This window comes from Plutella xylostella, chromosome 15 (genome assembly GCF_932276165.1).
Source record: "Plutella xylostella chromosome 15, ilPluXylo3.1, whole genome shotgun sequence".
Lineage (NCBI taxonomy): Eukaryota > Metazoa > Arthropoda > Insecta > Lepidoptera > Plutellidae > Plutella > Plutella xylostella.
The window spans coordinates 10,990,941-11,003,239 of NC_063995.1; the positions used below are offsets into that span (position 1 = coordinate 10,990,941).

Genomic DNA, 12,299 nt, shown 5'->3' on the forward strand with positions numbered 1-12,299 from the left:
CCTGGGACTAAATATTTCATAATGTTGGACATTTGCACATAATTATAATTTCTCGCTCAAGATTATTCCTGCTTTGCCACAATGGTCTGTTTTTCCATTCTACTGGGTGTTAAAAAGCCAGCCAAGTGAGAGTCGGAAGAGTAGGGTTTCAAATATGTACAATTATTTACTAAAATAAATAGTAAGTACTTACTTCAATTTACCAGCAAACATGACTGAATTGTTTAAACAAAGTTAATTTAAATTAGTGGTTGGTACATGTCTACCAAAAGTTTTAAGAATGTAGGAGGTAAAAGGTTGTTACACTTTAGTAACAATCTGTTATGATAAAACCTGAATCAAACGCCGCAAATAAACATTTTCATGCACAAAATAGCCGTCAAGAATATAATATACCTACTGTAGTGTATGGGTGTGTGCGTGTATCTATGACATGCACGCATACACCTATGCACTCTGTCGTCTCGGGCACACGCTCAGGTGAGTGGTAAGCTGGTGGGGCAGCGGGGGCTCTCTGCCCTGCTTGCCTCCACCAGCGACGGACGTATTGCGTGTGTGCGGAGCCGATACCTAACTGTTGCTGTGCTGTATCTCTGTGTCCTTAACGAAGGACACTACATTTTGGCGACGAGGACAAACAACAAACTGTGAGTACATTATTTCGTACCTATTTTGAAAAAAAAAAAAAAAAAACAAAGGTATTGGCGGGCTGCATTAGTTATTGACTCAGCGGTCCACATTACCATATAGCAAATAGGTATCTTATTGTAATGGCTGGGCACAAGGTATTTTCAATATACCTACTCACCTAATTACCTACCCAAATGGTTGAAAACATGATACATAAACAAAGTGCACTGTGACTGTTCCGTTTCTGTCAATTTACTGATGTAGAAGACCATCTAATCGACCAGATCACAGAAAAATGTTATTCAGAAGACTTACGGAAGAAGATACTTCGATCTGGTGACAAGATCACCCTGAATGACATAGTGTCAGAAGCTAACGCGCTGGAAGCAATACATCGGCAACTCGAAGGATTCGATCGCAAAGGACATAACCACACAACTCAAGCAGTTAATGCTATGGAAACAAGAAAGACAGAAAATGAGACGCAGAAGAAGAAAGAATGTTTTAGATGTGGTAGCTGGAGTCACCTTGCCTACGATGACAGATGCCCGGCAAAAGGAAAGAAATGTCTGCAATGCGGGAAGATAGGGCACTTTAAGGCACATTGTAAAACCAACCCATTGAAGAGGAAATTCGAAGAAAAGACAAAACAAGATAAAAGCAGGCAAGATGCAAAGAAATTTAAAAGATCTGATAAAGAAGTAAGAAATATAGAAGAATACGAAGGAAAACATTCGGGGGATGACACTGTCGATTACGTGTTTAACATTGACGATGATGCAGTAGTTACCTGTAAAGTAGGCGGAGCAAAAGTAAACATGTTGATTGATTCTGGATGCAAACACAACCTAATTACGGATAAGACATGGACAGAATTGAAGAAAAAGAAAGTTAAGGTTACAGACCAGATACCAAGGCCCGAAAAGACTTTTTTAGCATATGGGAGTAAGACTCCACTGAAGTTATTGGGGTCTTTTCGGTCTGAAATTGAAATAGCAAACAAAAGCAAGAACACCATCTTCTACGTGGTAGATGGAGGAACCCGCGATCTTTTAGGAAAGCAAACAGCCATTGAATTAGGGGTGCTGAAAATTGGACTACAAGTCAACCAAATAGGAGAGCAGAGTTTCCCAAAATTTAAAGATGTGCTGGTGCAAATTCCAATAGACAAGCAAGTGACTCCGATTGCACAGCCTCATAGAAGAATCCCTATTCCCCTAGAAGAGAAAGTGAATGCAAAGATAGAAGAACTTCTTAAAAAAGATATTATAGAGAAAGTCGATGGGCCTTCGAGTTGGATATCTCCTATTGTCCCAATACTAAAAGAGAGTGGAGATATTCGCCTTTGTGTAGATATGCGACGCGCGAATTCAGCGATATTGCGGGAAAATCATCCTCTCCCTACGATGGACTGTTTATTACCAAAGGTACATAAGGCAAAAGTATTTAGCAAACTGGACATACAAGACGCATTCCATCAGGTTGAAATACACCCAAATTCGAGACATATAACCACATTCATTTCGAGCAAGGGCCTTTACCGTTACAAGAGGCTAATGTTTGGTATCACTTGTGCACCTGAAATATTCCAAAAAACGCTGGAACGAGTACTAATAGAGTGCGAAGGAGTGATAAATTTCATAGATGATATTTTAATCTATGGAGAGACACGAGATCAACATGATCAGAGACTGAAAAAAGTGATGGATGCTTTAGACAAGAACAATGTTGCGCTGCGAAAAGAAAAGTGTATCTTTAATACGGATAAAGTTCACTTTTTAGGTCATGAGCTTACTGAACAAGGTGTTCGACCTCTGGATAAATATCTGGATACAATCAAAGAGTTTAGAGCTCCGGAAACAATATCCGAATTACAGAGTTTTCTCGGACTCATCAACTATGTTGGGAAGTGGATTCCAAATCTCGCTACAACAACAGAACCGTTAAAAGAACTGTTGCGGCAAAAATCGGGAAGAAATACAAATATTAGCGAGTTATGGGGACACAGTCAGCAAACAGCTTTTAATACTTTAAAAGCTGCGCTTGGTGACATACCTAACCTGGGATATTACAGCGTTACGGATAAGACTCTAGTATTTGCAGATGCTAGCCCTGTTGGTTTAGGCGCGGTGCTCGTACAACTTAATAAAGATGGCCCGCGCATTATTGCCTATGGAAACAAAACTCTAACGGATTGCGAAAGGAGATATTGTCAAACAGAGAAAGAAGCTCTGGCGTTAGTATGGGCGGTTGAACATTTTCACATGTTTCTGTATGGAAAGACGTTTGATCTGATCACCGACCACAAACCCTTGGAGGTCATATTTGGACCCAAGTCAAAACCATGTGCAAGGATCGAACGTTGGATATTAAGACTGCAATCGTACAAATACAGGGTGGTTTACCGCCCGGGAAAGAACAATATAGCTGATCCGCTATCACGGCTCTGCAAAGTACATAAGACATCAAATGATAGTGACTATGTGCAAAGAATAGTAGAAGAACTAAGACCGGTAGCGGTTTCACTTAGCGAAATCGAAGAATACTCAAGACTTGACGAAGAGATACAGAAGGTAAAAAAAGGAATTTTCAATAACGATTGGGATGAAACAGTGAGAAACTACAAAATATTTGAAAATGAACTTTGCTTTTGTGGGGACATACTTCTTCGAGGTACCAAAATGGTAATTCCCAAACAATTGCGGGAACGTGTACTGACTGCTGCTCACGAAGGCCATCCGGGAATTGTGGCTATGAAGCTCAGACTTAGAACCAAAGTGTGGTGGCCTAGGTACGACAAAGATGCAGAGAAGATGGTCAAATGCTGCAGAGGGTGCACACTTGTATCTGCACCAAACCCACCTAACCCTCTTAAGAGAAGGGAGTTACCAAGTCATCCTTGGGTAGATATTGCCATAGATTTACTAGGCCCTCTACCTTCTGGGGATCACCTATTGGTAGTCATCGACTATTACTCACGCTATAAAGAAATAAAAATCTGTCGGGATATTAGTAGCAAAGAGATGATCAGACTACTCAAAGAGATCTTCAGCCGCCTAGGTTGCCCCGTTTCAATGATCTCAGATAATGGCAGACAATTCGTCAGTGAAGAGTTTAACTCTTTCTGCAAAGGGAACAACATCAAATTGCTACATTCTGTCCCGTACATGCCTCAGCAAAATGGTGAAGTTGAAAGGCAGAACAGAGACATACTAAAAAGACTAAGGATATGTCAAGCCGAAGGAAACAAAAACTGGAAGGAAGCACTGCTGGATTACCTCAGTATGTACAATAGTACTCCACATAGCGTTACAGGGCAAGCACCGGCAGAAATGTTCTTCCGAAGAAAATTCAGGGACAAAATTCCTATGATAGAAGATGTTCATCATAGAGTAGAGGACATGGACATAAGAGATAAAGATAAAGAACAGAAAGATAAAGGCAAAGAATATGCAGACAGAAAAAGAAAAGCACATGACAGTGACCTAAGTCCAGGCGATAAAGTCTATGTAAGAAATATGAACAAAACAAATAAACTAAGTTCCAATTTTGAAGCCACATCACACACGGTTACTAATCGTGTTGGTGGAGATGTTGAATTACAAAATGATGAGACCGGTCATCAACTCAGACGTAACGTGATACATTTAAAAAGAGTCGAAGGCAATTGGGAAGTTTTGCAAGATGCAGGTCGTGAAACAGGCACTGAAGGTGAACCTAGCGTAGAAAACCATGATTATGAAGATTAAAATGAAAAAAAAAGAGAGATAGAGAGGTAGATGGATGAGTATGATGATTAAAATTTAGGTGATTAGTCACAAGGAGGAAAAAGAAATATCAATTAATTCAATCCTATTAGTCAATCATTGAAGTTCAAATAATAATTATAATTAAATGTTGGCATTGACAAGGTAGAAGCATCACTAGAGAAGTTAAGGTGCCTTTGTAGTAGTAAAGGAAGGCAAGTGATTGAAAAATATGAACTATGATAAAATGGAAGCGAGGGAAGTGGAGGAAGCGAAGGAAGCAAATGAAGTGAAGGAAGTGGAGGAAGTGAGGGAAGTAGAGGAAGTGAGGGAAGCGAAGGAAGCGAAGGAAGTGAAGGAAGCGAAGGAAGTGAAGGAAGCGAAGGAAGTTTCATACATAATAATTATATTTATGAAGTTGGAAGCTTGAAGTTAATAGATACATTAAAATTAAATTATGATTTTGAGATGCAATTAAAAAGTTTTATTTGGATGTTCGACGACGAAGTTAATTATAAATTAAATAAATTAAAACAAGGAAGGGATGTAGTGTATGGGTGTGTGCGTGTATCTATGACATGCACGCATACACCTATGCACTCTGTCGTCTCGGGCACACGCTCAGGTGAGTGGTAAGCTGGTGGGGCAGCGGGGGCTCTCTGCCCTGCTTGCCTCCACCAGCGACGGACGTATTGCGTGTGTGCGGAGCCGATACCTAACTGTTGCTGTGCTGTATCTCTGTGTCCTTAACGAAGGACACTACACCTACCTACTAGTATATAAAAATACCGGCAGTCCGGCGCGCATATATCAATAATTTTGTCATAATCAGGAATGCCCCCTTCTTCATAATGAACCGGCCATGCAGAAGTGTAGAGCCGAAAATGACGTTTATTAACGCCACCTGCCACCCCCGGCCAGGGCCTCAAGTCTGCTAATGAATGGCGGCTCAATGCTGTATCGTCTGAATGGTTTTCCGACTTTAGGTATCTGTTTTCTCTTGGTTAGTCCCAGTTGTGCAATATGAAACACTTAACACTTATTACTGTTTATTAAGGTTAGTTCTATAAAAAAGTAGCAATAAATATTTCCTAAAACGAAGATAATGATTACCTACAGTGCGAAACCCATGCTGCCGACACACAACTGTGCCGCCATTCCTTAGCAGACTTGGGGCCCAGGATAGTGGCTCGTGAGATAAATGAACACCATGTATTATGTAAACGGACAAGCACTATTGCTTCTGGAAAAGGTTGCTTGTAACAAATGTTGGGAGAGTAATGATTGTTTAGTGATTAATTCTGGAGCGTGTTGCCAAAGCGGTACCTATTGTAAGTGTTAGGCGTAATATCCTACTAATACACTCGCGAGCATTAAAAAGTTTCACCTTTCAACAAAACCATAAAAAATTAGTTGGTCATGTGACTTTTCAAAATGGAGAAAACTTTTTTTCCCGAATTTCCAAAATTCCTAGAACAATAACTGTTCAGAATGACCCGCTGAGTCACATTCTTTCGGCTCAGTAAACCTTTTTTGCAACAGGCTATACAGGCTGTGTACACTGTGTCATAAATTTATTACTCTTGATAAGCACTATACTAAAATCTACCAAATTTCAATTTCTCAGTAAAGAAACACTAAAATATCTAGGTCCTTCTGTTTTCCACTTCGTCTGAAGTCAACCTGTCATTGGTACAAGTCAACAACTTTCAGTGTTTCATATAGCGCGGGGCTCTCAAGAAAATGTAATTTAAGTTTGCAAAATTCAAGTTTATTACCTAGCACTAGCACCTTTTATAGAGTACGCTGGTATGTAGACGGTATGCTCCAAAATGAAAATTTGTAAATAGGATTTGAGGGATTAATTAAATTGAAATTGATATTATGTACCACCTAAATATATGTTATTTTTTTCCGCACAGCAAGCAAATTACTGTTTTTCTGCACAGAAAGAATCACTATTTTCCGGGTAAGTGTACAGATAAAAATAACCAATATTAAGTTAATACCTTAGACAACTAAGCTAGTGTCTGAAAATTCAAATAAAATACTTACCTATTTTTGTAAAAGTAATTACTTACCTAAGTATTAATTATCTTTTTGGTTTTTTTTTTCCAATATGAAGTATTTACCTTCGGTTATAGTTAATTATAGGTTAGAGTACCTATTTAAGTAAACTTCAGTTTATAAGACCCACTTTATTAGGAGTTTGTCTAGGCGACTAGTGGAGGGCACTTGTAACATCAAAGCCTGAAGTACAACGGTACAGAGGTGTCTGTAGTTTAAATATGAAAACAAGCCTCTTAACAAAAACAGAATTGAAAAAAATTATATAATTTACTTGTAGTAAATACTTCGCGAATGTATTTTATTATAATATACAGGATGATTGTAAAGTCGATGTATTCCTTCAAATGGGTTATAGACGAAGGCATTTCCAGTCGATTGAACTCCATAATGCATTATCCGAAAGTCAACCATTTCTGAGTTATTTAAGTTTTAAGTTTTTTTTTGGTTTTTGCCAAAATTTATGTTTAAAAGCAAAATATTTAAAAAAACTAACAATATTTTTATTACTTTTTTTATTGTTTTGCACTAGTGACACGTTAGCCAAGATTTTAAAATTATTAAATGTGCAATATTCAACTTAATTTAGACACAATGCTTCAATCGTTTATTGATTTAATTTTATTCCTACGCGAATTTGATAACCTGGATTATATTAGTCATCGCCACTAGGCATGACAGAAACGTTAAACGTTATTCATTTCCTTGAGCTAACTAATGCTCGCGACGCCACCATTTTGGCTATTCAAACGCACAAGAAGGTTACTCTACACTTACAAAAAACGAACAAACAAGAGCTGTCGTGCAATCGGCAGTTTTAATACAACGAGATAGAGTCGTGGCTCGCGTGGCAGCGCTCCAAAACGTAGTTTTTGTCTTAGAGAGTGACCTCCTTGCAACGCTCTATTTCAAATGTGGAAGTCATTGCAGCGTGACGTCATACCGGATGTGGAAACTGGTCGTTCCATTCATGAATAGTTGGTTGGTGTCGATGGTGCTAAATTGTACGCATTTCCCTTCGGACACGGACGATGGGGTTACTCTATATAACGAAAAACGAAGTTTCTAAGCGCTGCTGCGCGAGCCACGGCTCTGTTTCGTTCTATTTACGATTGCACGACAGCCCTCGTTTGTTCGTTTTTCGTCTGTATAGAGTAACCCTCCAGCTCCGCTAGTTTTGTTCTATAACTACATCGTGGAAGGGAACGATCGAGTTGCGCAAGGATATTTTATTACTTATTTGGACCTTCAGAATATCAGAATAATAACGGCCTGCGCTTCTATTATATTTGCTTAGCATTCACGACACTGACATAGAATTAAAAAAATTAAAAAACCGACTTCAAAAAACCACTAAAATGTAAGAAATAATTTAAGGTTTACACAAATTCTACTCGTATGAGACAGTACAAATATACCTAAGCAGGAACTGTTCTTTTTTGATGTTGGTGCGGTGACAAAGTAATCTGAAGAAATATGGCACCAACTTCAAAAAAGAACAGTTCCTGCTTAGGTATATTTGTACTGTCTCATACGAGTAGAATTTGTGTAAACCTTAAATTATTTCTTACATTTTAGTGGTTTTTTGAAGTCGGTTTTTTAATTTTTTTAATTATTATTTTATTTAATAGTTTTTAGTTTATTTGTAATAATTTTCAATCAAAAGTAAGGTGCAAATGATACCAAAATGTCCTACTAATCAATACGAATCATTCAAGCCTAAACACGAAGTAGTTGCTATATACCGTTGAGGAGTTCCCCTGACTGCCTTCCGTTTCCATCATCAGATCAGCTCAAGGTCACCATCATATTTTTTTGTTATAAGAACTATATTTACGTTCTTAATTTCATTAGAATCGGTTAATATGTGCCCAAAATTGAAATTCATACCCTGTTTTTACCCCTTTACCCACCCTTGGGGGTGAGATAAAATTCTGAAAAAAAAATGGGACCACCTGGAAGCTCAACCCAATACAACAAAAAAAGAATTTTCAAAATCGTTTCATAAACGGCGGAGTAATCGGTGAACATACATAAAAAAAATATAAAAAAAAAAAAAAAAAAAAAAGATCCCGACGAATTGAGAACCTCCTCCTTTTTTTGAAGTCGGTTAAAAAAGAAGAACATAAGATCGATGAAAATGATGCAGCTATGCACTTTTAAATAAATAAAGGACCTATAAGAATATTAAATTGTTCCTAATTATATTAATACCATAATTTTGTCAAGACAAACCCTTCAGGTTTAATGGCACGTAAACTTCAATAAAATAACTATGTTACACAAAGTTTGGTATAAATAAAATAAACCAAAATGCAAAAATCTTCTTCAGCAAAACGGCAACTTCCAAACAAACATGCCAAAATAATCCCGGCAAATTCATACTAGCGATACAGAGCTCATTTCAAGCAGCTAATACGTTGGACGATTACAAGCCCAGATTTGGGTCATACAACTTCAGTTATCCGCCATTACAGTCCCATTGTGATGTACAATTACAGTCTCTGGGCCCAAGTAACAAGTGCCATAACAGTTGAGAACTCCCAACTATTTTATAAGAGGCGACCTGGGGGCTGAATCTGGGGAGTTGGAGCGGTGCTGGTACAAGCTTGTTGTAAATATTTGAGTACGTTTGGATTTTAATATTTAATATATTAAAAGGAAATATTTGAGTTACTTCATTGCAGCTTACCACATTAGCCGTATCCTGTAAGAAACGTAAGTGTATTCCAAACTCTTCCTTCCGTTCTCAGAGACATTCCTTAAACTTTTGTTATGGCTAGCTAAGAAAAAAATGCTATGTCAACACAAATAAAGACGATCAATTTTTTTTTTTTATGAACATTAACGTTAAATGACTTCTTTGAGCCTGTGTTCCTATCGCGAACTTATGTTCACAACCATTTTCGGATTCAAAATGTATTGAACTTTGGACTAATCTACTTTCGTAAAAGTTATTTCGTATTGACTTTGCGAGAGGTCCTTAGTCATTATTTCGGTTCTCAGAATAAGGCCGGCTGGATCTTGGTGAATCGCCATGAGATAGTTACGAGCGGATAGAGACATTAGAGCAAGCTGCGTGCGACGTGCGCCGCTGCTAATGAGCGACGCCGCCGCCGCCGGAGCTAGCATAAGCATAAATTTGTTGCTTGTTTTAAAGCTTTAAAACTATTGCCAGTAGGATGTTTTAGACATGAAATAATCTTCAGGGATTCTCTGGTGTCTATTGAAAGTTTGATAAAGTAATTTGTGATTGTTGATAATTTACTATATTTGCAATACCGCTTGTCCAAGCTCTGAAAATGATAAATATTCGTTGATAAACTATATCTCTTACGAGATTAAGAAAAGTTGTAGTAACCACAACATAGTAGGTAGGTACTAAAATAATAATGAATTCATTAATTCAATTCATTTATTTCAGATTTATAAGATCCATAGTTGTTAGTATCATAGAAAAAATAAATAATGTTAGTACTTATGTACAATTTATTCTTAAGAGCTAGTGTTAGTATATGGTGATAATAGCAGGAGTCTCAGCACTAGCCGCAGATTGAATGAGATAGAAAACTCAAAGAAGAAGAGAGATAAATAATGCATACCGCTGCAGCCGCGTCATAAAACCCCGATGAAAGTCAAATGCGTCCTAATGGCCAAGTCGTGTTAATCGCAAAAAACAACTTTGTACAAAAAAACAAGATGGCTGTCGTTGAGCAACTTTGTCGATCTTTGCTAACAAATTCATAGGGTATTTTCCTTTTTTTATTATGTTTATGATAGATACAACCTACAGAGGCTATAGAGTTTTTTTGCAGTTAATGATTTCTAAATACATTGCGAAATTACAAAAACCTTATATCTTTATGTCATCATAATTATTATCAATTATGGATCTTATAAATCTGAAATAAATGAATTGAATTGAAAATCATCAGCCAATAATTATCCACTGCTGGACATAGGCCACTCCCAAGGAGCGATACAACAATTATATTGGTCCTCGGTCCTCGGCCTTCCTCATCCAGCCACTACCGGCTACCCACCTAAGGTCGTCGGTCCAGCGGGCAGGAAGGCATCTCACGCTGCGTTTGCCTGTTCGTGGTCTCCACTCGAGAACTCATAAAAATAAAACTAATTTCTTTCAGAAAAAGGTAAGTACATACCTACTTAAAAGTGATCCCTGTAGAATTATGTCAAGTAATCAAAGATCCAAAACTTAAGATTACCCAAGACTCGATCATCACCGCATACTTTGAAAGACTTAACAAAGTCAAATCGCTGAAAACAACTTTATGTTAAAACAGATGGGATGATGGCGGATGGCTCATAACTTGAAAACTTTTGCTACACTCGGAACAAAGCCAAGACTTGATTATCAATCAATTTAACTTTCGCAAAGGATAAAGAACGAATCTTATTTGACTTCAGGAGTGGATCTTATTATTTTTTCACAGAAATAAAGATAAGTAAAAAGCTGTATGTTTTGTACATTATAATCATCATCAGTCTGTATTATATCGCTGCTGGACATAGGCCTAGCCTAATTAGCGCCACAACACTCTGTCCTCAGTCTTCCTTATCCAGCCAATACCGGTTACTTTTCAAAGTTCATGTCCAGTGGGCTGGAGGGTGTCTCCACTGGAGAATTCGTTTACCCTTTATGTATTTTATGATGTACGAATTTGGGTGCAGTCTTGGTTGTGCCGTGTGGGGCAGTTTTCTACTGACTAGGTACCTTATATCCCATTCCATGGAGAAAAACATCAGATACAAACAAAAACTACCCTTATTCGAATGTTAAAAGGGTTCTGTCATATGACTTTCCCCGTGGGATGGGATATAGGTTGGCCCTATTCTCTATGCTCACTTACAGGCTTACAGGTAAATGTATAATTAACACACATTTTTTTATATCTGGGCTAAAACATCATGTCAAGTATGTCCAATTACCAAGTTAATCGTGATTGGTGCAAAAGTTTGCAATTCGCTTTCAGATTCGCGATTGCCAAACATTACGCTCTTTTTTTTTACACATTGATTGCCTTTGATTTCGTAAATTTTATCTTGAAACGCATGTTTTTAAAAATCTGGAATCAAATTCTAGCATAGATTTGTTTGAGCATTTGTGATGATGATATTTACTCAGGTATTTACTAAATATTAAAATAAAATACCTACCTACATACTTAATCTAAAATATAAAACCCAATTTGCCAAATAATAACTAATTACTAGCCAAACCATCAACGAAATAGACAATCAGAACAAAGCTAGCCTAATAACAATTTCCAAGTTATTCCAGTTTACTCAGCATAAACGATCAGTATACTAAACCCCAATAACAAACTCAGGCTATCTGCTATCCGCAAACAAACTCATATTTAACCGTAATAAATACTGTGTCCGTATTATTATGGAAAACCAAACGAAACTTGTAATTTTCACGGAATATATTGCTCTATTAAAGGCTTGAGTTACAGCTGTGGTGTGTCAGAGACGAGGCGTAGTTGGGATGCTTGTGGTTTCATGTATTTATGTGTGAGTGTATGTGTTTGTATGTGTGTTTATAATTTCTTGCGAACGATGTGTATGATGTGACTATGTGATACTCTGGAGGGTTACTCTATACTGACGAAAAACGAACGAACAGGATCTGTCGCGCAATCGGCACGTTTAATACAACGAGATAGAGTCGTGGCTCGCGCATCAGCGCTCCGAAACTTAGTTTTTTGTCATAAAGAGCTCACCCAGTATCGTTGGCTGAAGTATTTTTTCAACCAATTATAAACATCTGTGTGTATCTTGTAGATATTATTATCTTAGGTACCTTGTCGTAGAACTGAACTTTCACCATTA

General features: G+C 37.6%; 1 protein-coding gene across 1 annotated transcript; it reads left to right on the forward strand.

Annotated features, from left to right (window-relative positions):
• The first annotated feature begins 428 nt into the window (after window positions 1-428).
• Window positions 429-4,379, forward strand: LOC125489574 (uncharacterized protein K02A2.6-like). Its single transcript, XM_048625716.1, has 2 exons — window positions 429-480; window positions 940-4,379. The coding sequence occupies exons 1-2, from the start codon at window positions 429-431 to the stop codon at window positions 4,377-4,379; spliced, it is 3,492 nt and encodes a 1,163-aa protein (XP_048481673.1).
• The last annotated feature ends 7,920 nt before the right edge of the window (window positions 4,380-12,299 follow it).

Bases quoted from the DNA above. Each gene is read 5' to 3' on its own strand.
- LOC125489574 (XM_048625716.1), top strand. From the start codon at position 429: ATGACATGCACGCATACACCTATGCACTCTGTCGTCTCGGGCACACGC. The intron at 481-939 runs GTGAGTGGTAAG...GTTATTCAGAAG, and splicing joins CGTCTCGGGCACACGCTCAG to ACTTACGGAAGAAGATACTT.